General features: G+C 47.2%; 1 protein-coding gene across 3 annotated transcripts in view; it reads right to left on the bottom strand.

The window, feature by feature from the left end:
* Positions 1-27,321, bottom strand: part of DOCK1 (dedicator of cytokinesis 1) — a 524,611-nt gene that overhangs the window by 315,900 nt on the left and 181,390 nt on the right. For all 3 annotated transcript variants that reach the window (XM_042961087.1, XM_042961088.1, XM_042961089.1), the window contains exons 24-26: positions 22,301-22,371; positions 18,381-18,487; positions 976-1,103 (exon numbers count right to left, since the gene is read on the bottom strand). In XM_042961087.1, coding sequence (XP_042817021.1) covers positions 976-1,103; positions 18,381-18,487; positions 22,301-22,371 — 306 coding nt within the window. The remainder of the gene's footprint in view (positions 1-975; positions 1,104-18,380; positions 18,488-22,300; positions 22,372-27,321) is intronic.

Here is a 27,321-nt window from a genome sequence, read left to right as displayed (position 1 = left end):
CCACAGACTAAGCAAACAATTTACAAATACAAAAAGAAAAACCATTTAAAAAGACAAAGACTAGCTAAGAAGGCACAGAAGGAAATGACTGGTGGGTTGTGGAATCTGGGGAAGGAGGCATGGGGCCGTTCTTCTCAAAACTCTAGGAAACACCAATGACTTAAAAAAAAACCCACTATGTGCATGTATTACTTTATTAAAATAAGAATTGGGGCGCCTGGGTGGCTCAGTCGGTTGGGTGTCTGACTTCGGCTCAGGTCATGATCTCACGGTTCGTGAGTTCGAGCCCCGCGTCGGGCTCTGTGCTGACAGCTCAGAGCCTGGAGCCTGCTTCCGATTCTGTGTCTCCCTCTCTCTCTGCCCTCTCCCTACTCTCACCCTGTCTCTCTCTCTCTAAAAAATAAAGAAACGTTAAAAAAAATTTTTTTTTAAATAAGAATTAAGAAAAAGGAATGTAGATAATAGCCTCCATCTGCGCATTTCCAGTTTCTTTTTTAATGTTTATTTTGAGAGAAAGAGAGTGCGAGCGGGGGAGGGGCAGAGAGAGAGGGAGACACAGAATCCGAACCAGGCATCAGGCCCCGAGCTGTCAGCACAGAGCTTGAACTCAGGAACCACGGAGTTGACCCTGGAGTTGGACCTTGGAGTTGACCTGAGCCGAAGTCAAATACTTAACCCACGGAGCCACCCAGGTCCCCCGTCCAGTTTTTAACATCAAAGTCATTTTCTGACCTTAAGGGTCAAAATCAAAAATCAGTCTTGGGGAGGCATTCGCCTGAGAAGTGACAGGAAGTAAACTTAGAATAAAAAAAAAAAAAAAAGATGTTTTTACATTATTATCATACTTCGTGCATAAAGAAAAATCCCTGAAGGGCACCACTCAACAGAGAGAAACAGGCTAACCCGGGAAAGTAAAGGAATCAAATGCGCCTTCCGTGAGGCGGGGGCTCGCTTCCCGCCACGGCCATTACTCACCACATCCTTCCTGTACAGAACCTCCAAAATGTTGCTGAGCAGGTGGCAGCAGGCCTCCAGGTCTTCTTGTCTCTCCAGATGGTACTTGAGCTGATCCGTCATCATGGGAAGCAGGATCTCTCTGCAGTCTGCAGGGGACACGGGGCTGCCAGTCAGCAGGGGACCCACCAAGATGCAACTCTATTTGCTAGAAGCTTGTTTTCGTAGCATGTTACATTGTTTCCAGCATGTTACATTTACTTTCTCGCGTGTGTAAAACTGACATCTGGAGCCGGTCAGATGGCGGGATGCGGGGCGGGGACAAATCGTGTCTACCGCTATGGAAATAATTTACACACAAACACACGCGCACACATCTATGGGTGTATCTCCTTGTAAATGCACAATAAATAACCCACAAACATAGATAAGCACATTTTCACGTACATCCCATGGTGTGCACACAGATCTAAACACCGACACACATGCTGGGGGTTTTGACTGGTTTTCTGTGCTGAAGTATAAGTTCATTGATTCACAACTTTAAAAGAAATACTCCTCACAACAAATATTTTTTGAATTGCAACTATTCTTATTTTTTCCTAGGAGGACCAAAGCCCGGTTTCCTTCTACTCCCTTATGCCTCATAAATGTTTCTGAGCTAGGCCAGGTCATAAACTTACTAAACTCCCCGCTTGATCTTTGCTCATTCTGGGCAACCTTCTGCTGGGCTCACACCTGCACCGGGACAGTCTGCGGGGGTGCTGAGGGCTCAGGCTCTGGAGAGAGGCTGTCTGAGTTAAAGTTCTCCTCCCTTCCTGGCAGGGACATCTTGGGCAGTTCCTGATACCCCTGAGACTCGGCTTCCTCATCTCTTAACAAGGACACGATGGCTCTAGCTACTCACAGGTTTGGGGTACGGGGTACTTCCTTCCACGAGGATAAGGACGAAGGCTTAGGCCTGGTTAGATGCTTAGGACAAGGTGCTCGCTCTTATGACTTACGATAGATCCAGGAGATGAGCCACAGCCTCTCTCTGGCCTCCCAGACCCCTGAGCTAATGCACAGGCAAGTGAAAGAGAGAGAAGTGAGGGAGTAGGCATTGGCTTGGAGATGAGAGTCAGGGAGGCCTCCTTTAGGAGGCAGGACCTTCACCTGCTGGCAAGAGGAATGGCAATTTCCCACATGGGGCAGGCAATCAAGGAATGAGAAACCTGGACACAGAGTCAGGCAGGCAGGAACATATGACACATTCAAGAGACACATGCACAGGTGGAGGGTGGGGAGAGGAGGAAAGGGCTAAAAGGCCAGACAGGCAGCTGGATACCAGCATGCACATGATGGGTAAGGTCAGGAAAGTTGGGAAAACCAACATGCTGATGGGGGCGGGGAGAGATGTGATCAGAGCAAAAGGCGAGAGTCCCTCTGGCATGGCGCACCGGTAGGGCAGTGGAGACAGGAGGGAGAGAAACCGTCATTTAGCCACTGCAATCGACCAGGCAAGAAACAGTAAAGGCCTGACCTCCGGCTGCAGTGGTGAGTTTGAAAGAGGCCTTGAGGAAGAGAAAACTGGAGGCAGGCTGGACCCGGTGCTCGGTGATGGACGGTGGCAGATAAAGGAGAGTCAAACACAACGCCCCAAGTCCTGGTAATGTGTCATCCAAGGAGCCACGTGATGCCATCCAAAGAGAGGAATGGGAGAAAAGAAGGGTATTTTTAAAAGGAGGGAGAAAAGGACAAGGGTTCAGTTTTGGACGAGTGGAGTCTGAGTTGCCTGTTGGACACCCAAGTGGCCCCATCTACTAGGCAAATGGAGAGAGGGTTCTAGACACTATTTCTGGTTTAGAAACACAGACGAAAGGATCGCCAGCCTCTAGGCAGTAATGAAAGCCACTAAGACCATCAAAGGGAATATGCAAAAGGAGCAGAAAACTGACCAACGTCAGGATGTAGGTGTTAGAACAGGAGATGCGCAGGACACAAAGGTGGAGAGAGCCAGGATGTGGGAGGAGGCAGACAAGTGATGTCACCCAAACAAGGGGGCACAGTGATCAAGGTGGCCAAATACGGTGGCAAGAACGGGTGGAACAGAACAAGCTTGGGGCGTGGCAGTGCGAGGCACACAGAGCCCCCTGAGGCAGCTTCCTGGAATGGCTGAGCGGGGATGAAAAATGGAAAACAGCTCCCGGGGGCACGGCTGTGTAATGGAAGGACACTGGGGTGTAGGGGCGAAAGCACATCTGGATTTTCCTTGGTGCTTCAGATGGGGGCAGAGAAAAGGATGTTCAGAAAATTAAAGAACAGTAAGGACACGAACATGAAGGAGCCTGAGGGTGAAATGTAATTACTGACCGTCCCCTCCAGGTGGGAGAGCCCAGTTAACTCCAGTACCGTCCTGCCCTCCCAACAGGAGCGACGTGTTTCCACCACCCCAGTTCTGCTTGTGAAACCAGCCGAGCCACCGCCGTCCCCCTTAAAATGCAGAGCACGACAGAACAGACGGCAGTGCTCCCAAACATTAGATATACTTAGCTTGTCTCGGGATTTCACATGGTGGGCTTACGTTAATGACGCATAAAAGCATGTTTCGCACTAATGTTTCCTGAACTCTTTTAACAGAAGAAAAAAAGGAGCATGCAGCGTTGAAATGACTCCCGTAAGTATGCTGCGACCCACGTAGAAGACTCTCCCAGGAGTACACGGTCATGAAGGCCCAGGGGTGCAGGTGGGAGTGGGGTGCAGGCAGGAAGCATCAAGGACACAGAAACAGCACAAACCCTGCTGTTCCACCTCCTTCCAGGGAACCGCACATACGAAGCTCAGGCTCAGGCTTTTGCAAATCCCGTTACGATTTATCCCCTTGAAAAGGACTAACAGCTACTCCATTTTTCCAGAAAGTGTTTTGCCCAGTGATTATATGATTTCACTTGTCGACTTCACAATAAGAGTAATCAATACTTAATGTATGAGGTGCTAACGTGCTGTGCATCTTCTGGGCAGCAGCCGGGCTCACCTTACTGGCTATAATGACAGGACTCACCAGAGGTCAGGCAGGGAGACACATGGCACGCGAAGAAGGCGCTATCCTGTGGGGACCATGACAGTCCTTCCACGTCTGTGTTCGCGGATGTCGGGGCCCTCCCCTTCTCAGCCAACCTTCCCTGTGATGTCAGCAGATGAAGTCACCAAGGAGACCATCTCCCAAATACCACAGCCCTGTAAACTCACAGGAGAAGCGCTCCAAAGAGCCGAGACCTGCTGTCAGTGCAGAAGCCTGCAAGGGTGTCCGAGAGCTGCCCAAGGACCAAGCCAGTGCAAGGGAGATGCGACAAGAAAACTACCCGTGGCAGTGAACCCAGACTGAAGATGCATCGGCCCCAAATGCTGACCCACTGAACACACGCATCCCGCAAGCACTCCAAAGCCCAGGGTCTTTCCTACAGAACCTCAGTGCTCACAAATGACAACCACCTTCGGTAGCCCTTGACGTGCTGACCTCAATCACAACACCACATCCAGGGTAAAGACTACACGGCGACCTCCTAGCACCCAACAGACTGGAAGGTCTCCTGGCAAATCCGCCCAGGTCCAGCCCTGTTGGTGGCCATCTTCACAGCCCCTGGCAAGACGTCACCAGGATGATGGTCTTCGTTCCCTTCAGCCCGAAACCCATCACCCAGCTTAACCGCCCTCACCAGGGGGCCAAGCCCTTGGTCGCCCCTGTCCATCGGGGCATCTCTATCGCTGCCACCATCTCGGAGATCTCCAAGACATCTGAGGGAGAAGCTGCGGCCAGGAATCCCCGGACTCTGACAAGATGATTAAGGAAAACAAATGACTTTCGGCTAAACCAAACAAGCTGAGGAGGAACCCAACAGAGGGAGAAGACCGGCCCAGGTTGGCAGGAGGAGCGTGTCTGCGAACAGTCTTAGAAAATCAGAGGAACACAGCTCTGGCCCCAGAGATGGCCGAAATGGCCCGCCAGGCTCCGGTACCCGGATGCCCTGGCCGAGTTCCATCTCTTCCTACCCCATTTATCTGTCATGCTGGACAGACAGTTGTTGACTCCACCGTTCGCAGAGGTAATTGAGTGTGTGAGTGTCATTTGTCAGAATTACTCCGGGGTGAAGAAGTGACGGCAGCCCTGTTCATCTTCGACAGGAGATGCTGTCACCATCTTCAGCTCCCTGGTGCCGGGCACGCCCACCTGCGACCCAAACCTGGGGTCTGCGTGTCAGCTGCATTCCTTTGTCATCCAGCCCCTCTTGATGAGAAACCACCAAACTTTTGGAAACGCCACTGCCATTTTGTCACATCGGAAGACATTTCACTCTCTTAGCCCCCTGAGAACATAAAATCCCCTTTGTTAGAATCCTTCTGATGGACCCATAACCGCAAGCTGGATGTTTCCGCAGCTCGTCAGTCCTTCGTCACCCACCGCACCCATGGGAGCTTAGGAGAAAGGGGACACAGGGGAGCAGGGAGAATGAAAGGAGCCAATGCTCGCAGAAGGACCTCAGGAAGGCTTCCGACACTCCAGCCCCAGGACGGAGCTCTGAAGATGGGTGCCTGGGCACCTGGGCTGTCCTCAGAGGCCACAATGACCTCAGCAGACATCTCATGCAGGCCTCCAAGGACATAGGGTCACAGGACAGCAGCATCCTCCAGAAACACATCCCAGGCCCCCAGGAAGGACCATGCCGGAGAGACCTTCAGAGGCCGGGGGACCAAAGCTGGAGGCAAACCAATCGGCACGTCCCGTTGTGACCCGTGATCTGTAGGCCCCGGCAGGACTCACTGACAGACCCGGGCACGGGTGCCCGGCGTGTGGACCGCTGTGACACCTGGGTCAGCCATCTTTTGTCCGTACCGGAATGCAATCTCCGTGAGAAGGGGTCCTGTTCTCACCAAGGGGAGCCCCCCCGCCACACGCATACACATAAACTAGGACCTGAGTGTGCGTGCTCCTCCTTGGAGGCCAGCTGTCACACTATCCTTGGTTCTTTATGTGTAAACCACAGTGCCCGGCTCCCGTTCAGGGGTGACAAGGGACCTGCGGTGCGAGCCACCCTGTCCTGTCCTCGGAAGACGTCATCGTAACAAGATCTCTCCCCACTTTCTGGTGACCCAGTTTCACTGGACAGCGTCCAAGGCTGTGAGGACAGGAGTGTGCAGACACACATGTGCGTGTGAGAGCACATGTGCGTGTGAGAGCACATGTGCGAGAGCCGGTGGGGGCCACGTGCAACTATAGGCACACAGTATCCGAGGACAGGTGTGCAGTGAGAAGCCAGTCCCCTCCCAGTGTGACACCCCCCCCCACCAAAGCACACCCACACTAGCCTCCCAACACTCGTCTTCCAGAGGGAGACAGTCCCCAAGAGGGGACCTCTTGGTCCACATTTCGGTCAACTGTTGGGTCTCTTCCAGAAGCGGTGGGCGCACGCCCTACCTAACACCCACGCCTCTCAGCTTCTACCCTGACGTCAAGTCCAAAACTCAAGAGCACAGAGGACAGTACAGCACACACACGCTCACACACACCTCACAATATACGCACTTGCACCACACTCACTACACACACCCACACACACACCATACACGCCCACCCACACACTATATGCACACACACCCACACACACTCATGCTTTCAATGAACAATTTTAAAGCATCAGATGCAGTCTCTGGCAGCTGAGAAACAGGGATCTCCTGTCATATTCTGAATGTCCCAACTTAGTGTCCTGAATACCCTTCCCCCTGAACTAAGTGCCATTTCTGTCCCATGATTCATGCCAACAGTCCAATTAGGTCCAAGGCAGATGGCCTGGAAAACTGGCAAACCCCCCACAAACAAATAAACTCTTGTATTTTTAACAGAAAACACATTTTAAATAAACTACCCACAACTAATCACTTGGAAAACAGCTACAATAAATATTTGACTAAAAGCTTAGGGACCAGGGTCACTCTTCATTTTGGGACACCGGACTCTCTTCAAGGTCCAGTTTCCCCACACACATCAAGAAATAATAAAATCCACCCTGCTCACTCTCTGCTTTGGGTCTTGGGCAAGTTACTTAACACTCTCTAAGCCTTGGAGTGCTTGGGTGGCTCAGTCAGTTAAGCATCTGACCTCGGCTCAGCTCATGATCTCACAGCTCGCAGGTTCGAGCCCTGTGCTGACAGCTCAGAGCCTGGAGCCTACTTTAGATTCTGTGTCTCCCTCTCTATCTGCCTCTCTCTCACACTCTCAAAACTAAGTAAACATTTTAAAAATAAAAAAAAAAAAACTCTCTAAGCCTTAATTTTTCTTATCTGCAAAATGGGACTGTTTACCTGTGAGGTTCATGGTGAGAATCATATGGTATAATGTGTGCATTTGGCAAATAGGAACATTTAATAAATGACAGCTACCAATACAGGTGCTAGAAATAAAATCATCATACAAAGTCAGTCTTTTCAACAAAAAGTACACAAAGACTAACGCCTTCGAGCTGCCCTATCCAAGAGGGGAGCTGGTGACCACTTGAAATACAGCTGGTAGCACTGAGAGATGGAATTTTCCATTTCAGTTAATTTTTAAGTAATTTAGATGTAAATGAAAAAAATGACACTTGCTTATTGGAAACAATGGTATGGAACACCTGGAACAAGCTGGGTGTGTGAATTCACTTCTCAGTGGTGAATTTTATTAAATGTGAAAAATGCAGATTAAGGATCCGTGATGAAAATCTAGCATCCAAATTGAGATGGGCTGTAGGCGTCAAAAACCACACTGGATTTCAGAGACCCAGTGTGGAAAAAAGGAATGAAAAACTATGTCATTAGTAATATTTAGATTGAAGTCATGTTCCGATGGTATTTTAGATAAATCATTAAAATTAATTTCAGCAACTGTGTTGTACTTTTTTTTTTAATGTGGCCTCTAGAAAGTTATAAATTGCATATGTGGCTCACATTCTATCTGTGTTGGACAGCAGGGTCTCAGAGCATGCTAGGAGGCAGATGTTAAAGACCTCCTGTGTGATTTCTCATCTTAATGAACTGGTGTTCGTCAACGGAAGGAGAATCGAGGCCACAGCAGATTTCTCCTATCAGATCTGCCTTCACGTGTATGTGACCGCAGGGTTGCCACTGCCTGTTAGGCTGAGTCGAGGCAGAGATACGACCCACAGGGAGGCCAGAACTAGCTGGCACGGCTCCCCTGATCTTCCCCACCGTAAGAGGGGAACGCAGTCAGCCCAGCGCAGACTGCCAGGAAGGGGCAGGCAAGCCCGGTGGACCCAGACTTCACACAAATCAGCTGTGGGGATCAGAGGCCCCAGCCACCCTGCTCCACCCGCCTCTCCCAGTGTGATCCACTATGATTACAGACAGCAATAATTCGACATCTGTTCGTCCTCAGCTGTGCAGGCTGAAGCCATGATGATTAATGCTCTGGTAATGGGCACAAAGTAAGAAATATTAATCTTTATAAAAGGTATTCAAAAGGCATCATCAGCTTATAAATGTCCAAGTAGAATATCCGTCTATAACCCCATTACAGCTCTACATTAAGGCAAGATGCAAATTCGAAAATGAATTTGTCCATTTCAAACATTCGTTTTATGAACACTGAGTAATGTGCTGCTTAATTTTTAGTTTGGTCACATTAAACAAATGATCCATAAAGTGCATTTAATAACCTTGAGCCTGTTACATAGAACTGAGATCCAGATTAACACTTTTAATGAGAATTAAACAGTAGGAGCTATATAAATGGGGGATGCTGGTTACTCATTTGTTACAGGCACTCATCTTATTTTCCAACTCTCTAAGAACTCTGTACCCTCATGATCCAATTGGTTCAAATGACTTTCTCCCTCCATATAAGTCTTCAAACAACAGAAATGCAGAAAATGGAGCCATCAACAGAAGGGATCACGGGAGCCATCTACTTATGTCCAGATTGACAGATGGGGTGCCAGGAGCCAGAGTAAAGGGACATGCGGGGATTGCACCACTAAGCAGCCGAGCCAGAATTAGGTGTCCGATCCCGGAGATAGAGCTCCTTAGAATAAATGATCCATACATGTGCACGTGCACATAAACATGTGTGGCTCGGGTATCTTTACATGTCAAGTGCAGATTATGTTTTTCCAAGCATCATTTTAAGGCAGCAAGCCATAAACATCGGTAGTATGAGGAGAATCCATTCACACGGAGTAACTCTAAGTATGTCACTTTTCCTTTTTGAGCTGTAGTTTCTTTGTCAGTGTTTTGGTCAGAAGCTCCTCAGCACCACTCACCTGAGGGCTGGAACTATCAGAAATAAGATAATCTGCATGTGAACTTTCTGCCCAATGTCACAGAATCTTAACTGAGAGGATGACATAGGAATTAAAAGAATTTAATTTATTGAAAATTGGAAGGAGGACGTGGCAGCATAGAGACTGTACAGCAATGGGAAAAGAAGCTGATCAAAGATGTCTTCTGGATGAAATCACTAGACATAATAAAAAATGTGTCATAAGGGTGCCTGGGTGGTTCAGTCAGCTAAGTGCCCAAATCTTGATTTTGGCTCAGGTCACGATCTCATGGTCATGAGACTGAGCTGCTTTGGGTTCCACATTGGGCATGGAGTCTGCTTAAGAGTCTCTCTCTCCCTCTGCCCCCCACCCCCGTTCAATTGCATGCATGCAAGCTCTCTTGTCACTCTGTCAGATAGATAGATAGATAGGAAGGAAGGAAGGAAGGAAGGAAGGAAAGAAGGAAGGAAGGAAAAGAGAAAAGAAAAGAAAAGAAAAGAAAAGAAAAGAAAAGAAAAGAAAAGAAGAGAAAGAAAAGAAAAGAAAGCAAGAAAGCAAGAAAGAAAGGAAGGAAGAAAGAAAGAAAGTCATCTTTTTGGAAGAAGGAATAGGGCAGCACATATTTTAGATCCCTCAGTTTTGAGAAGTTTAATAATAGGGGTTAAACATTCATTAGTATTGCAGTAATAAATAATTTTTCAGAAGGAATGAAAGAACCAACAACAGAGAAAAATCACAAATGATTCCCATTTACAAGTAGATGAAAAAGTTAAAAGATTACGTTGGAAGTACCAGTCATAGTGTCGGAACCGTAAGGTCTGATCCACTCCATCCTCAAGGATAGTCTATGTACTCAGGGAAGGGTTTATGCAACAAAAATAAAATGGGGTTTTAAAGGAAAACCTGGGAGTGGACAGGCTGACCTGGACTCCTCCAACTGTTACAGACAAGTTGCTGTAGGTACCATATCACACAGGCACAGAGCTAATCTCATAGGGCTTGGAAGGAACCATGAACTGCAGAGACTCAGAGGCATGCCATCGTGGTGCCTTCTGTGAGCATTACTAGATATCGGACAATCAAGGCAGCCTCTTCTAAGATTGCTCTCCTTGTTCCCAACGTCAAACAACAGGGAAAGGAGCCCACTCAGAGGGTGGGTGCAGGACAGAGAATCAACTGTGATAAAGGTTGGACCAACTACACCATGAGGAACTGTTGGCACCACCAATCTGATCACAGATAAGAGTCCCTACCGCGAAAAAGAAGAAAAAAGTATGAAAATTCCACAAGCACAGTACTGCATTTCTACTTGTTTGTTTATGCGTAGTTTACATTTATTTATGTGTTCATCTATTCATGTATTTGTGTTTTGTCTTGTTCCATATGGCATCTGAAGTAAATTCGGTATTCAGAATGTATTACTCATATAGTGGGTGTGAAATAGTTTGAGTGGGTGATGGATTTTTAATAAGACAACCCCTTAATCAGCACCAGAGTGGTGGACAGCTCCCTGACTGGGACTTTGCTTACAGATTAGGATTTGTGGTTTAACTCCTGGGCCCTTCCTTATCTGTAAATTAGGAGAATTACTCTTTTCCAATTATACATTTTTAAGCTGATGGCTCTGAAGCCTCTCAGAGGAATCAAACTTGCTATCCAACAGTGCTGAGCACATGGTAGGTGTTCAGCAAATTATAATTAAGAAATTGAGTTGACCCTCCTAGGTTGTGCTGTTTTAACAAACAGTCTTTTCAAATGCTCATATAATGAATGATACACAGTGATATATAGAATGAGATATGAAAAATGTATAATCTTTACAGATTTTTACAAATCTGTACAGATCTTTACAAATCTGTACAGATCTTTACAGATCTTTACAAATCTTTACAGATAAAGATTAAAATATTCTCAAAAACAGAAGAGGAGAAAATGATTTCACATTCCACTATTATTTCAAAAACCAGTCTTTGGGGTTCAAAGCCAGTAACATTCCTTAGAAGTCAGGCAGCACAACTACCTAGTTAAGTATTCTGGACTGCTCTATGCGTGGTACGTTATGTGACTATGGTACATGATAGCCGCAACCCCAATTTTTCTTTCTGTACAATATCCCTCAAGTTAACAAAACTACTATAGAGTAGCTCTGGGTTTAAGATCCCTTCAATAAAGAGAAATATCTCTCCATTTTCCACGTGGAGAAGCTCAAGAGATTTTTTGTTTATGGATCAAAAGCATTAAGAAGGTATATTTTATTATAAATCTATATCAAACACACAGCTATTCTTTCTACAATTTAAGGCAAAAGAAATTGATTAATAGAGTGGTTTTAAGAAATATGAATTTTATAACTGGGATTAATCACAACAAAAATAGTCTAGAAATCTGACTTCAATATTTCCTAATAGCTGGTCCCAACAGGTATCTGAGCCTTTGCCCTCAGATTTCAAAGGGCTGCTGTAACTAATGTTTCTACTATTAAAAAGGAGAGTTTCACTCTGCTTGATAACTGGAAGAATCATTCACCTTGAAAATAAGAATGAGGAAGATAATTTAAGTTCTTTAGGCCTACATTTTGAAGAAGCGCTGTATTGTTCAAAAATGAAACACAAATGAAGTTTTATGAGGCTGATGAACACTGTCTAAAAGGAGCCTGTTCACTATATTGAAAGAAACAGCCATGGGAATGGCCAGAAAATAAGGGACTGGCACGTTTCCCATTCCTACTCACTACCAGATTCCAACCATCAGGGGGAAAAAAACAAACCCCAAAATGAAAAACAAACAGAGGGGTGCCAGTGAATAGAGAGCTCAAAACAACATAATCCAGCAAGAGTATTAAACTACTCTCAAGACCATAAGGGGATTATCTTTCCACTAAATCTTTAAATCTTTACTCTTCCAATCTTGCACTACCCTCTAAAAACGAATTTAAGACACAATGGTAAATTCACAGTAAACTCTAAAGAAAATCTCTCCATTGGTTTGGTCGCTTTCAATATGGGAATATGGAAGGGCTAGCTCCTGAAAGATGAAGAAAATGATGTGGTGATAATTGGAATGAACTTTCCCAAAGGTCTCTGGCTCAGATCCACGGTGGAGAGGAACCCATGTGGGTAAGGGCGTGCATTCAGAAGCTCCCTCACCTTAACACAAAGGCACCTTGCAAATACGTCCAATGCTCTTGACTAATTTGAAAGTTAATGCTATCTGGTTGATTCCTTTTTTCCTCACTGCTTTAACATTAATGTAAAACATTTTTGTGAGCAGAAATCCCAAACCTTGGTGTCTTAGTGTTTATTTTAATTTAATTACATCGAAACTTTTCATTTCTATAATAGGATTGAAGCTTTAATTTTCACAGCTTTTGTCAGATATGTGGGCAACAATGTAATCACAGGGGAACAAAGCTACAAATGCACAAATTATGAAGCTCTGACCTTTCCGTCTCTTTGTATCTTGCTTTGAAAATCTGCTCACTCCACACCACAGATTATATGCAAGAGTCATCTTTTTGTGAAGCACATAATCTATTTAACCAGCTTTCAAGTAGTCAAGTCACATCGCGAGACAACGCTTGGAAGCCATTACTGCCCATTCATTGACTCCCGTGCACAGCATGCTGAGGAGTCCGACGCCCTTCGCCTCCACGCGGGAGCAGGAGTGGGGACATCCAAGGTGGAGTTGAGACACCGGCCCGGGAACCAGCCCGTCTGCACACCCTGCCTTTCCCGAAACAAAGTCATTTGCTCTCTGAATACCACCATGCTTTTGAAAAAGACATCCTAATGACATGCTATGGTGGCCGGGATTTGCCTCAGAATATGTGGGGGAGGAGCACAGAGACAAAAACAAGACTGAACGGGACTTGAGACCTTTGGAAGCCCAGTGAGGAGTGCACACAGGCGTTTGTGACCCTCTTCTCTCCGTGCTTCTACAGGACTAAGCATTTCTATAACGCGAACAAAAAGCTATCTTGAATCCAGAAGCAGAGTTGAGGTGTCCCTTCCCCCACCTCCCATTTCCACAGAACCGAGGAAGTGCTAAATCAGAAGCAAAACAGATGATCTTCATTTTACAAAACTGCTCACAGATGACCCTCTACATCTTCAGTCACTCACGAGTCTTCCTTTCCCATGTCTCCCGATGTTACTCGTCCTCAAGACAACTCCTTCCTGCTCCATGATCAATCCATGCAGAGCCAAGGCTAGCAGAGACAGCCAGCTTCCCCGAGCAAACACAAAACCTCTCCTCCCCCTACACCGAGTGAATTGCAAATGTATGCAGCTGGTCATGCTTCCTTCTCTGTGCTGCTCCCTGAGAAAAGACGCGCACGATTGGGATATTCATGTCCGTTTCTGTTCAGGCAATAAATACGCACTGCAGGTGCGCCCGGGGCCAGGCACTGTCCTAGGGGCCAGGCACTGTCCTAGGAGCCGGCGATTGGGCAGTAACAGCATGAACAAGCAGGCCATGCTCGGGGAGCTCTCACTCTAGGGAAAGACCACAGATAACAAAAAAGCCAAGAAGAAAAATGGGCACTGATTTCCCACGGTGGAGAGTGGCAGAAGCAGGCCTGGAGGAGAGCGGCTGGGGGGTTCCATGCAGGGGCGTTGGAGCACCTCTCAGAGCAAGCTCTCTGTAGTCCCTCTAGATTTTTTGTTGGTCCAGCTCTACTGACTCTTGGCTCATATTTGACATGATGATTACCCTCCCCCATGAGGGCAGGATCTCATCTGCCATTTTTCGACTGAACCCTCCACAAACACGAGAGACACGGCTAACGTCGGTTGTGCCTTAAATGTGAGAGGTCAACTCAGCACCATGCACACTTTCATCTTCAGAGGGTATGATTTAGGCAACAAGAGCAAAGCAGGGGAGGAAGCTGAAGCCGCGTGACTTCTCGAAAGTCCCTGAGTTAGCAGGCAGGAGAGGCAGGATTTGAACCCGAGCGGTCTCATCAGAAAGCCCACACACTGAGCCCTCTTGCAGACCGCCCACCCTCATCACAGACAGGCCTTCAGAAATCCACAGTTCGTTATCAATGAGGAAGTAAAAGCGTTTGTAGGAGAAATGATGCAAACCATCATTCGTGGTTTTGCAAATCAAAGTTAAAGGAGAGAGCCGTGCACTCAGAGTAAAGGCCGATGGTGTTGACGTGCAGCCGTGCGCTGGGAGGAGTCGAGTCTCCAGAGGGCCTGGTGCAGCACTGGCTTTCTCAGCCGACCGTGTGGCAGACCCCCGCCATGGCCATCGGTGTGGACACATGTAGTGTGGACTACAGCTCCTGAAGAGCCTTCTTATACTTGGGGGAGATCTCGACATGGTGAGCAGTGTCTCCCCCGTACAGAAGTCAGAACAAATCCACAGCCACTCTTACGACTGTAATGCAGACTATGTCCCGGATTCTGCCAACGAGCCACGAAGCAACGGGAAACGGGCGGTGGGAGGGCCAGCTCTGTGAAGACCTCCCATTTCCTTCCACCAGGGTGGTAGCTGCAGAAACAGCAGGAGCCCTGCAGCCGGGGCACCTGGGAGTGCGCAGTGGCCGTGACGGCAGCTGCTGCGTCCACACCGGCTGGGGCCAAACAACCCTCTTTGCCAAAAGACACATCTCCTGCTAGAGTCTAGCAGACTCAGCTGGGTGTGTCCTCAGTCTCCGTGTCCTTTACAGGACAGAGAAGCAGCAGCTGGGGAGGCAAGACTGAAACAACGGGGCACCGTGAGCCTCCGTCTCCCGGGACCCACGCGTGGCCCAGGAAGGCCTCTGTGCAGAGAAGCAATTCTAGTGGCAGTATTCACTGCGGGCCTTGCTGTACGCGGATCAGCTGGTCGCTCCCAACGAAGGGGGACTCTTACAACCATGGAACGTATGTGCTATCGGGGGGAGGAGGAAAGCGGTGTTTCAGAGCAAAGCAACGGAGTCAACACACACGCTGGTGAGCAAACACACGCCGTGGAGCCCCCACCGGGAAACCTGGTGGAGCCACACAGCGGTGCACTCTGACCACATCCCCAACAGAATGTTTCCAAAGGGCTAGCACACCCAGGGACCTGTCCGGCTAACTCTAGTTACACCCAGTTCTAGAACTCTGGACCCGTGGGAAGTTGGTCTGGCCGGTTCCACTGGGACCAGGAAGCCCACACAGACAAAGACCATTGTTACAAATTAACAAGAAGCGGAACAAAGCAGGAAAATCAGGGCCATCCTATCTCATCAAAAAATACTTTGGCTTTAACTGTTTATGCCAAACGTGGCACACAGTATCTTGCAAAAGTAATGCCATCTTTGTAAGAACAGACCAACCGGAAGACTTCCACCCGTAAGTCTTTCCTGACGAGGATGTAAGGCGGCTACAGGTCTGCTCTGAAGAAGCTGGGAGCTCGCAGATGAGGAAAATCCAGGTGATCTTGGCGAAGAATCTTTTCAGAAAGATTCTTAACACTCAAAGCCTGTAAGCGAGCCCTCTTTTTTTTTTCTTTTTTGTCAATGTTTATTTATGCCTTTTTGAGAGAGAGAGAGACAGAGAGAACAAGCAGGGAAGGGGCAGAGAGAGAGGGAGACACAGAATGAGAAGAAGGCTCCAGGCTCTGAGCCGTCAGCACAGAGCCTTGACGCGGGGCTTGAAATCATGGACTGTGAGATCACGACCTGAGCTGAAGTCAGATGCTTAACAGACTAAGCCACCCAGGCTCCCCCAAGAAGGGCCTTTTTCACATTGGACGACACATTCTGAAACACTTTGGGGACAGCCCATGAGCATCAGGGAGGGTGTTTGGATTGCCAATGGTGGCTTAAACAAGGTCTACTGACTGGGGAGCTGGGGAGCCACTTCTAAGGCACGAGGCTTCGGCTTAACTGTGGCTCACGTGGCGCACGACAATTCCAGATTCACACGTTTCGCTCAACCTCATTTTCTATGTCGGGTGCAACCTGCTACGAAAATTAAGTTCCTAACTTTGTACTTAACAAGATTCTAGGTTAATAATTAATTGCATGCTGCAAAGGCTTCCAAAACAGGACTTGAGGCAGTCTGTGATAAAAGACTTACGGAACAAGAGTGAAAACAGAAACAGGGCACAGTAAAGAAGAGAAACACAATTACCAAACACCTAGGCTGACACAATTACCAAAAATAAAGAAGAGCCCCTTCAAGCTTTCTACTAGCTAAGTTCCAATAGAAGAAAACATTCCCTTGAAATGTATTCTTTTTAAAAAAAAAAAAATTTTAACGTTTATTTATTTTTGAGACAGAGAGAGACAGAGCATGAACGGGGGAGGGTCAGAGAGAGAGGGAGACACAGAATCAGAAGCAGGCTCCAGGCTCTGAGCTGTCAGCACAGAGCCCGACGCGGGGCTCAAACTCACGGACTGTGAGATCATGACCTGAGCCGAAGTCAGCCGCTTAACCGACTGACTGAGCCACCCAGGCGCCCCCCTTGAAATGTATTCTTAAAAGAATTCCCATTTTAAAGGTTTTTGATTGAACCATTTATGTTTCAGGTCCTTATCCAAAGAGAGCCAAGGGATATGCAGAAAAAGTTCTGTGATAGAAATTACGAATTAGAGGGAAGAAAGTCTTCCCTGTATCAACAGTCAACAGAAGTCAAGTACAATCAATTGTTGACGATTGTTACTAACGTTAATTGGTAATTCAGTGAACTGGTTTACCTCGGTGGTGGTGATGGCAGCAGTGTGTGTGTGTGTGTGTGTGTGTGTGTGTGTGTGTATGTGTGTGTCTGTCTGTCTGTCTGTCTGTCTTCGGGCTGGATGGTCAGGAGAAGGGACATCAGTAACCTCCCTAATATGATCCAAATAGAAAACTTCTGGGTGTAAAGTGTAGTCAGTGTGGAAGGAAAACAAAGCAGGCATCCCCACCCATCACCCCCACCCTCAAGCCTTCCTTGAAGGCCATATTTCACCAAGCTTTAGAAGACACCTGGAGGATGTGAATAATTCAAGACCCAGCCCTCCAATGAGACCCTGAAGAATGGACAGTCGAGATGAGTGTCTAAATAAAGGAGATTCATGTGCTTTGAATCCCAAACAAGGGCGACAGACCTGATTTTCATTTGCCCAAGTGAGAAACGGGCGTGTGGCCCACAGAGAGACATGTGGAAGGCTGCAGAAACCCACCCATTAGTTGGTTTGGTGTTTTCTTTCACAAAGAACACTTGATCTCAAATGAAGTCTGAACATTTTCTCTCAACATAAGTCTTCACTGTAAATGTAGACTCCGGTGCCTTTATAAAGTTCAGTCCAGAAATGAGGTTAAAACCAGCAGGAAAGCATAGGGTCCAGTAGTCCAGAAGGTACGAAGGACTAATCTGGACACGCACTGAGTTCCAGTGCAGCCAATAGCTCAAGAGGAGACCCCAGGCCAGGACTGCACCGTCCCTGAAACCCCACACATGACGACAACAAAATAAACGGACCAGCCAAACGTCTGGACACAAATAGAATAGTGTAAATCCGTGCCTCTCAGTCAGAATGTCACTCAACAGTCTGTACATTTGCCTCCAATAAATGAGGAAGGTTGCGGAATTAGGCAAAGGTTTTAGGCCTTCAATAAAACTGCTTGACAAGTGTAAAATATTAATTCAATCTGTCCAAATAGAAAGAAAATGATTAATAAAAAGGGTAGGGAGATAACATGAGGAAATATAAGGTGTTCCTCAGGATAAATGAGTTGAGGAATCATTAAAATTCTTATTACTTTGAGCAGGGTTTAAAGAAACCCTATCAAAGAAAGCAAAGTTCAGGAGAAGACAGAACCATTATTTCTAAATTTAAAGAAAACTTGACATTTTTCTTTGCAATCATCTGAATGGAAGCAGGTGATTGCCTCCCCAGGATAGACGATCACATGTCTTAAAGGCTACAATGTATGCTGATTATCTTAGGGCTTTGGTGTAGACCTAAATTACAAACTACAAGGTTTTCCCTTCATCTCTCAATGATCTATCACCTACGCTGTATGTCAATTACCGTTCTCTTGTACGGGCTAAATCTTCCTGTCTTGTTTTAATTGGTTGCAACCTCCACTCCTTTTGGCATGGAGGAGAGAATTCAGAAGGGACAAGGTCTACAGACAATGAATAATGTGACAATTTAATGATTCTCCGGCTTCTACTCACCATGCTGTGTGAAGAGGTCACTGTGAATGATTTCAATCAAGCAGTACAGCTTCTGAATGGTCAGCAAACCCATGGGAACATTTAGGATGAAATCAGTAAACATTTTGCTATAATGAAAAACACAAGTGAAAGAGTTTAGGGATACACAGCAAAATGATCCACTGTGTTCAAGACAGTACCTAGATGCAGGGTCATTAAATGGTCATTAAGCTCTACTAGAATATTGGATAATGCCCATTCTACAATATGGGCCAAAATCTCATCCAACAAAATGATGCTTTAAAATGTTGTTTTTCGCTTCATATCCACTCAAATGGCTAGAATCCCAAGGAAAGACAACAAAAAGTGTTGGCCAGGATATGAAGAAATGGGAGCCCCCATATCATGCTGGTGGGAATGTAAATCAGTACAGCCACTTTGAAAAACTGCCTGGCATTTCCTGAAAATGTTAAACACAGTTACCATATGATCCAGCATTTCTACTCCCAGATATATACCCAAGATAAACGAATATATATATATATACATATATATGTATATATATATATATCCAACACAAAACCTTGTACGTGAATCATAGCAACACTATCCCTAATACTCTAATAGGGGAAAAACCCAGATGCCCATCACCTGCTGAGGGGATAAACAACATATAAGATAGCCATAAAAGTCATCCATAACAAGGAATGAAACTCTGACCCATGCTACAGTATTGATAAACCTTGAAAACATTATACCAAGTAAAAGGAGCCAGACACAAAAGGCCACATATTGTATAATCTCCTCCATATAAAATGCCTGGAAAAGGCCAACCTATAGACACAGAAAGGAGATTCATGGTTGCCTAGGGCTGGGGTGGGGACACAAAACGACTGTTAATGAGCACCAAGGAGCTTACAGGGGTGATCAAACTTCTAAAATTGCACTATGATGATGGTCACACAACTCTGTAAAGACACTGAACACCATTTAATTAAACACTCTGAACCTGGCGAACTTTATAGTACAGGTATTATATCTCACTAGAGATATTCTTCTAAAAATTTACTTTTACAGGGGCACCTGGGTGGCTCAGTCAGTTAAGCATCTGACTCTTGATTTCAGCTCAAGTCACGATCTCACGGTTCACGGGATTGAGCCCCACACTGGCTCTGCGGGCTAAAAGTGCACAGCCTGCTTGAGATTCTCTCTCTCTTCTCTCTCCGCCCCTCCCTGAATTGTGCATACACATGCTTTCTTGCTCGCTCTCAAAATAAATAAACATTTTTTTTTTAATTTAGTTTTACAAATAGTCAATAAAACTATGAAGAAGTCTTAGAAGGAGGGTTCTTGTCAGTAACAAAGAAATGCCGTTCACCAGTCATATCAGCAAGGTTCTGTAAAGGAATAATTCCAAGTACTGGCAAAGTTTGGGAAGACAGACACCAACATGCTTTGGTAGACGGTTGCTTGGACTCTTCGAGGACAACTGCATACTATTTGTTTAAAATCTTTTAAGAAAATGCAAAAAAGAAACAGAAAAAAAAAGAGAGAAAATGTAAAACCTGGCAAATCCATTTCACTGGTTATCCTACTGACCTAAATAAGGACAAGGTACTACAATTAACCTATCAAAAAACTTGTCCTAGTGTGTTGTATAATAATAAAAACTGAACAGAATCCACTACCCCTCGGTATAGCACAGTGGCATGTTCTTTGTAATTAAAACCCCAGGTTGGTCTCAAAGTACTGCCACCGACCAGCTAAGTTATCATGGACAAGTTACTTAGCATGAAAGTGGGCGAATAACAGAACCCAAGATTAACGAACAACGCATGGAAAGGCTTCGTGTAAAGCCTCTTCTGTGTGGAGAAAGCACATAATCGACGTCAGTACCTACGGTTGCTACCTCAGTAAATGACGGGGGAGCATAGGATACAACACCGTGGAGGTTGTAAAAAAGTATGTTGCAGAAGACTATCGCACGATATGAGAAAACAAGATGTTACGCACAGAAGCTGACTGTAAGATAAAGAATATAACTGTTCATTTTTTTTTTTTGCTAATGTTTATTGATTTATTTTGAGAGAGAGAGAGAGAGAGAGAGAGAACACGCAGAGGAGGGGCAGAGAGAGAGAGGAGAGAGAGAGAACCCCAAGCTGAAAGCACGGAGCCCGACACGGCTCGATCTCATGAACCATGAGATCATGACTTGAGCCAAAATCAAGAGTCGGACGCTTAACAAACTGAGCCACCCAGGAGCCCCACCTGTGTTGAATTTTTTAGGGGAATACATGTGTACTTATGTATGTGTATATATGTGCATGTGTGCAAATCCAGATCCTTCTAGGTATTTTTAGGTAGTAGAATTAAGTCTCACTTATTCTTCTCTGTGATCTCTTCTGTTTCATCGAAACATGAATCAATTTTCTAAATAGGAAAAAATACGCACATGATTTACAAGGTCATTTTTTTTCTTTTTTAAGAAGTCTGTAGATTCGGTGTCGAAGAGGCACAGAGGCATGTGTAAAGAGCCAAGTGACCACGAACAGACTGGACTGGCCCTGGAGAGGGGGTTCTTCCTTGGATCTCCAAGCACCGGTGCAAGCACCCACCGTGAATGCTGCCCTGCTGATGGGTTAGGGTCTGATCCCCGTCCCCCGTGAGGACAGGCTGAGAGCGTGGCCATGGCCCATCCAGCCGCAGCCTCCCTCACTGCCTCTGTTCCCTAGATCTGAAGCTCTAAGAATCTTCACCAGAAGCACCCGGAAGATTCGTTAAAACCGAATGTCTGGGGCCCACCCCACATTTCTAACTCAGAAGATCTGGGAAGGACCCCCAAGAGTCGTCATTTTTCTAACAAGTCCCCAGGGGCTGCTGATACCGTCTGTGCTGCAGGGACAGGACGATCCAAAGACCCAGGGCAGACGTGCTGCCAGTGGGCCCCTTCACTCCTTTTCTCGTTTAGGGAATATGCTAAGCTGTGAGCAGTGTTTTCAGTGTGTGGGAGCAGGAAATAAAGGTGTCCGTGCAGGACGCTGAATCCTAGGCACACCAGAAACCTGGTGATTTGTGGAGGAGGCCTCCCGGAAAGACCCCGGCCCCTCACTGCCCGGGCATGAGTAACCTACCGTGGATATAAAGAACGGAAAGGGTGACCATTTTTTACTCAGTGTAACCACTCAGGGGACACACGGACCTTGACTCACGTTTAGAGGGGCATTCGGGGCTGCTAAAAACGATGCCAATCCCCTGCAGGTAGTTTACAGTGTCAAATGTTAAATCAAAACCGAAATCAAAAGCAGACAAGGGCTGTGCTTTAGATGTCTGGGGTTAAAAAGGCTGCGTGTCCCAGTGGCTCACAACAGTCTTGTAGAACGCAGGCACACGTAGGATTGGGCAGGAAACACAGGTGGAAAAAGGAAGGATTAGGTCCCAGCCTCAGTCCTTGGTCTGAAAGCCCAACAACCAGCTTCCTTGAGGTTCGGTTTGATTTGGTTGATATTATCTTAGGTGAGGACACCCAGCCCTCAGTTAAGAGCTCACAAAGAAGCCGAGTGTGTTGGGCAGGGTGGGGCAGCGAATAGAAAACCTCCTGTGTCAGGTATTTTAGGGGCTGAAAACACAGCCAAAGCCCAACCACCACAGTGAAATTCAAATTCAAAAGAATAGAAAAAGCCAAATCTGTATGATCTACCCATTGGGCTGCAAACAATCTTCTAAACAAAATACTCTGTGGGGTGATGGATGATGTCTTTTCCATGTAAAGTCATAATTAGGGAAGTGTCACAGACATCGTGACCAGCATCTGTTCTAGAATGATCCAGGGCACTGACCTCTGGCAACATGAGACTGAACCTCGAGCCTCCCATAACTTCAATGCACAGAAAGGGGGGCAAGATGAAGGACGCGGGAAGACCGCACCTTGGGTGCTTCCTTACCTGAGCTCTTTGGGATCGAACACCAATTTCACATCGTTGACAATGGTTGGCAAGTATTTCAACGCTGCCCCCTGCAAACCAAGAGCAAAGACTGCTGAGCCTTGTGGAGTTTGGCAAAGGTTAATACGAATCTGTAATTACTCTGAAGAACCACAGACATCCCAAGAGGAGAAAGATCATTTTCTAGGTGAGGAGAGGAGATGGTCGAACACAACAAAAACAGAGCAAACAAGTCTAATCCACCAACAGTGGTGATCTGTCACATGGGTATCTTGGTACATAATAATTTAACAGAGGCCAACATTTATTGCCTGCCGACAAAACACCTATACTGTGTGCAGCTTTTGCACGATTTCCTCCTTCACCCTCACGAAGCTATGGCAAATGAAGACGCGTGTCCCCCAGAAGAATGCTCTATCATTCAAATCACTGCAAATCCATCATATTCAACATTTAAAATGATTGCCTTTGTTCCGTTCCAAAACTGTTTTCTGTATATCTGCGTATCCCTTAATTAGGAATCTTTATTTCTTTTCCTTCAGTAACCTTATCTCTTGTATTCATATTTTTTATCTTCTGGAAAAGCCACGCTCTCAAAAACCAGAGTGATAGTAATCGTGACAGATGCTACCACATGCTATGTGCTGTGCTAGAACCTTTGTATATTTTATCCTTAATTCCACCGGAGCTCCGACAGGGAGCTGGCCGTGTTGGACAGCAAGCAAACTGCCAGTGGAGATGTCAATTACTTTGCCCCCAGTCACACAGCTAGAGCTGAAGAGAGAAGTACAATTCAGTTCAGTGGGAAGCCAGAGCCTTAGCCCCCTCAGCTGTGACCTGACGGGAAAAGTTCTTGGATTTTCAGTCTGACCGTGGTTGCCCCACCTCTCTCTGTGACTCTATGTAACTCCTTGTACCGGGCTGGGGTCCACCTCCCAGAATGAAATGGGGGAAATAATAGGCATGCCAAGTACATCCTGAGGTGGCATTAAAGTTCAAAATAAAATGAAAAGAGAAGAGGGTAACACTTTAAACACTGGGAAATACTACACTTAAGGCACAAACAATTGTTAGCATTATTTTCCGAAAGCAAAAAGGTAGTGTTTAAAAAAAAAAAAATAAAGTCAAAATGGAGTCACTTGTGCTAAGTAAGCCCCATGTCAGCACCAAGCATTCATACCTAAACTAACTGCAGTTTTGGCCTCTCCCAGGAATATAATCTTAAACTAGTCAATCTGAAATTTCCTGGTCAGCACAATAGAGGCTATCCACCTGTTAGACCCTTTCCATCCCTCAGAGAAAGATCGAGGAAGGCTGCTCTTTCCTTTTGCCTATGAAAGTCTCATTTTGTACAGCTCTTCAGGGCTCCTTTCTACTTGCTAGATGGGTTGCTGCCCGATTCACAAATTGCAGAATAAAGCCAATTAGCTCTTCAAATTTACTCAGTTGAATTTTGGTCTTTAACAGCAAAAGCCCACTTTAACATACTACACTGAATACATATGGTCGGCCGATGTGCAACAAAGAACACAAGCACCTCCCCCTCAGCACCAAATGAAACTCATCCCACACCTCACACCCTATACAAAAATGAACTTTAAATGTATCATAAATCTCAAACATAAAACTTAAAACTACACAACGTCTAGAAGGCACTTAGAAAGGACACCAAAAGCACAATCTATGAACGAAAAAGCGGGGCACCTGGGTGGCTCAATCGGTTAAGCGTCCAACTTCAGCTCAGGTCATGATCTCACAGTTCGTGGGTTCAAGCCCCACATCTGTGCTGACAGCTCAGAGCCTGGAGCCTGTTTTGGATTCTGTGTCTCCCTCTCTCTCAGCCCCTCCCCCACTCGCACTCCTCTCTCTCAAGAACATTAAAAAAATGAAAGCCAAAGAAAAGAAAAAGAAAAACTAAAGTTCACCAAAATAAAAACTTCTGCTCTGTAAAACGCAATGCTAAGATAATGAAAGATGAGTCACACTCCGGGAGAAACTAATTGCGGATCGCATATCTGATCAGGATCCGAATCCAGCACAAACAAAGAACACTTAAAACTCAATCATGAAAAAAAAGTCTACCCCCCAAATAGGCCAAAGATTTGAAAAGACACTTTTCTAAAGATGCTATATGGATGGCACAAAAGCACTTGAAAAGATGCTCAACATCACCAGTCACCAGGGAAATGCAAACTAAAACCACAGTGAAATATCATTACCACCTACTAGAATCGCTGAAACACACACACACAGACACACACACACACACACACGCACACACAGACACACACACACGCGCACACACACACACACACACACGCGCACACGCACGCACACACACACACACACGCACGCGCACGCCTGACAATACCAAGTGCCATTGCATATGCTGCTGGGCTACATGCAAAACCAGGTCAGCAACTGTGGAAAAGCACGTGGCAGGTTCTCACGAGGTCAGACACGCACTCTCTGTCCAACCCAGCAACTGTACTCGAGTCCCGACCCGAAGAAATGAAACTTCACACTCACACAAAACCCTGCGCGGGAATGTTTACAGTAGCTTTATAGGTAAGCATCAAGAGCTAGAAACAACTCACAGTGCCCTCCCTCAAGAGGTGAATCCATGCAATGGAACACCACTGGGTAACAAGAGAGAGAAGTCGAGCCCCTGATACACACGACGTGGATGCATCTCAAATGCACTCTGAGAAGGAAAACCAAAAGGCTACGCAGCACGTGATTCCACTTTTAAAACAGTCCAGAAAAGGCACACCTAGAGGGATGGAGAACACCTCAGTGGGTGGAAAGGGGGGGCAGGGCTAGTCTACACTGGGGGATGGGGTTGATCCAGTCTACTATACAACTGTATGCAAACCGTACCTTACTTTTCAAAACGAATAAAAGCATATTACCTGGACAGACAGGCATGAGAAACACCTGAGAGAATGTTCCTGAATCTCAACACTGCTACCCTAAGAGGTAAGTGGTCGGATTCCAGTCACTTCAAATGAGTTCGAGTTTCTTAATCTGTAGCCTGGGAATATTCTGCACGTGCCTGAGACTCACGTAAGTGCTCAACTCTACTGACACAGTACATCCTCAGGACGACGTGTGGGCAAGATCTGTTATCCCCTTTCACAGATGAGAAAGTAGAGGCATCCAGGGAAGTCACGTGTCCAGATTCACACCGCTGGGATCTGGAGTGAGGCCGTGCAAGTCCACGGTGAGCGTGAAGCCAGCACACTCAACTGTCAGCACTCCTCTCGGCACTCCACGGTCCAGATGAGACAGGACCGGAAGGCAGTGCACTAGAGAATCTCCGAGGCTTGTCTTCTCGGTGTGAACCCTGTCCTTCACCACCAGCCGCATCAAGGGATCCCAACCAGCTCCTCTGGAATTCAACTTTTGAAAAGAGCATCAAACAGAAACAATTTCATTCTGGTCTCAAGAGTTCTGCCTCAACTACCTCAGTGCCGCTTTGAAAAACTAAAAACAAAATATTCACCGAGAGGCGTCATAAACAGGCGTTTGCACAGGCTGACTGCTAGGGCCCTAAGGTGTCTGGTTTACTTTGTGGCGTCCCGAGGGGAGAAACGCATGAGCTTCCTGCATTTTATCCTCCACCAACAAAGCAAACCCTGCCGGCAGCAACTTGATAAATTCCATTTCTCGAGGAGGACGACATAGACAGTGACAAGTAAGACAGGTCTTCATGGTCACCTTCCACTTACCGCCCTGGGGCTGCGTTAACCAGGCAGGCTGAGCGCCAGAGCGGGGCTGGGGCTCCCCAGGGCTGCCCCCCACAACCCGAGGTCACAGCAACGCCCACGGAGAGGGGCGCACACCCACCGGGATCCAAAATGCTGTCCAGCGCAGAATTCTGCCTCACAGACCGAGATCCTACGGAGTGTATCTTATGGTTCGTGGCGTTTGGAAAGAACAGAGATGTACCACCCACCGGCCTTCAGCCCCCGGATTAAGTAACAAAGGACAGAGGGAACAAGGAGAAAGGGACCAGCATGCGCACCTGGTGCCTATCCCTGTTCACTCTCCGCCTTCCCCCGGGGCTATTTCTCCTCAAGCCTGGGACACCCCCCCACCCCACCCCGCCTCACCCATCTCACCTCCTACTTCAGAGAAACACAAAAGCCGCCAGGAGAAAGAGCAGAGCCTCGGGAGTCCATCTGTCCAGGCAGAAGAGGCGGGGTGCCTGCCTCCAAGGGACCGAATCCTGCCCCTGGGCTCAGCAAGAGGCCCCCTCGGTCTCCCCTTCTCCCTCCAGAAGACCCAGTCCTCACCCCAGCTGGTTCCTCTTCCCTCCGCAGGTGAGCCCACGTGGGTCTCTCATGATAAGTGCCCGGAGAGCCCCAGGCACCTCCCGCCTCTCGTGCACAGGCAGCGCCCAGGCCTACAAGGTGCCCGCTGCCCGGCCCTCTCTCACCTCTGCCCTCGCAGCCCGGCCTCCGCCCCACCTCGTCTCCATTCCTGCCAAGGCCACAGGGGCTTCAGGCCGCTTCTCAGGTGACCCTTCCCATGATACTGCTGCGACCCCTCGCCTGCTGCGGCATCCATGGCCTCACCCCCAGGGCCTCCGCCTTCCTGGGCACTCGCGCCTCCCCAGCTCTCTCTGTCCCCACCATCTCTTCAAGGTGGGTGTCCATTCTAGACCTTTCTCCTTCCTCCACATACCCCTCAAAACCCCACCTTCTGCCAAGCCACGGAATCCTAGTGCCAACTGTCCGGGCTCACCTTTCTCCTGAGCGTCACGCCCACACACACAGTGGCCACCGCACTCCTGCACACGGCCGTCCCGCAGACGCTGCGGGCCCCACCTGTCACGCCCGCCACCCTACCTTGCCGGGGCACCTCGGCTCAGGGCACCACACGGCAGAGTCCCCAGGTCACAGCCTCCCCGGGATGCTCCCTCTGCTTCACAGCACTTCCGACCAACCACAGAGCACGGCGGTATCCTCACATTGAGGCGCCCCTGGTCCTACGACCTTCTCCCCTCCTGCAGGTTC

The sequence above is a fragment of the Panthera tigris genome, chromosome D2 (assembly GCF_018350195.1).
Source record: "Panthera tigris isolate Pti1 chromosome D2, P.tigris_Pti1_mat1.1, whole genome shotgun sequence".
In the NCBI taxonomy this organism is placed as follows: Eukaryota; Metazoa; Chordata; class Mammalia; order Carnivora; family Felidae; genus Panthera; species Panthera tigris.
This window is presented reverse-complemented; position numbering and strand designations above follow the sequence as displayed.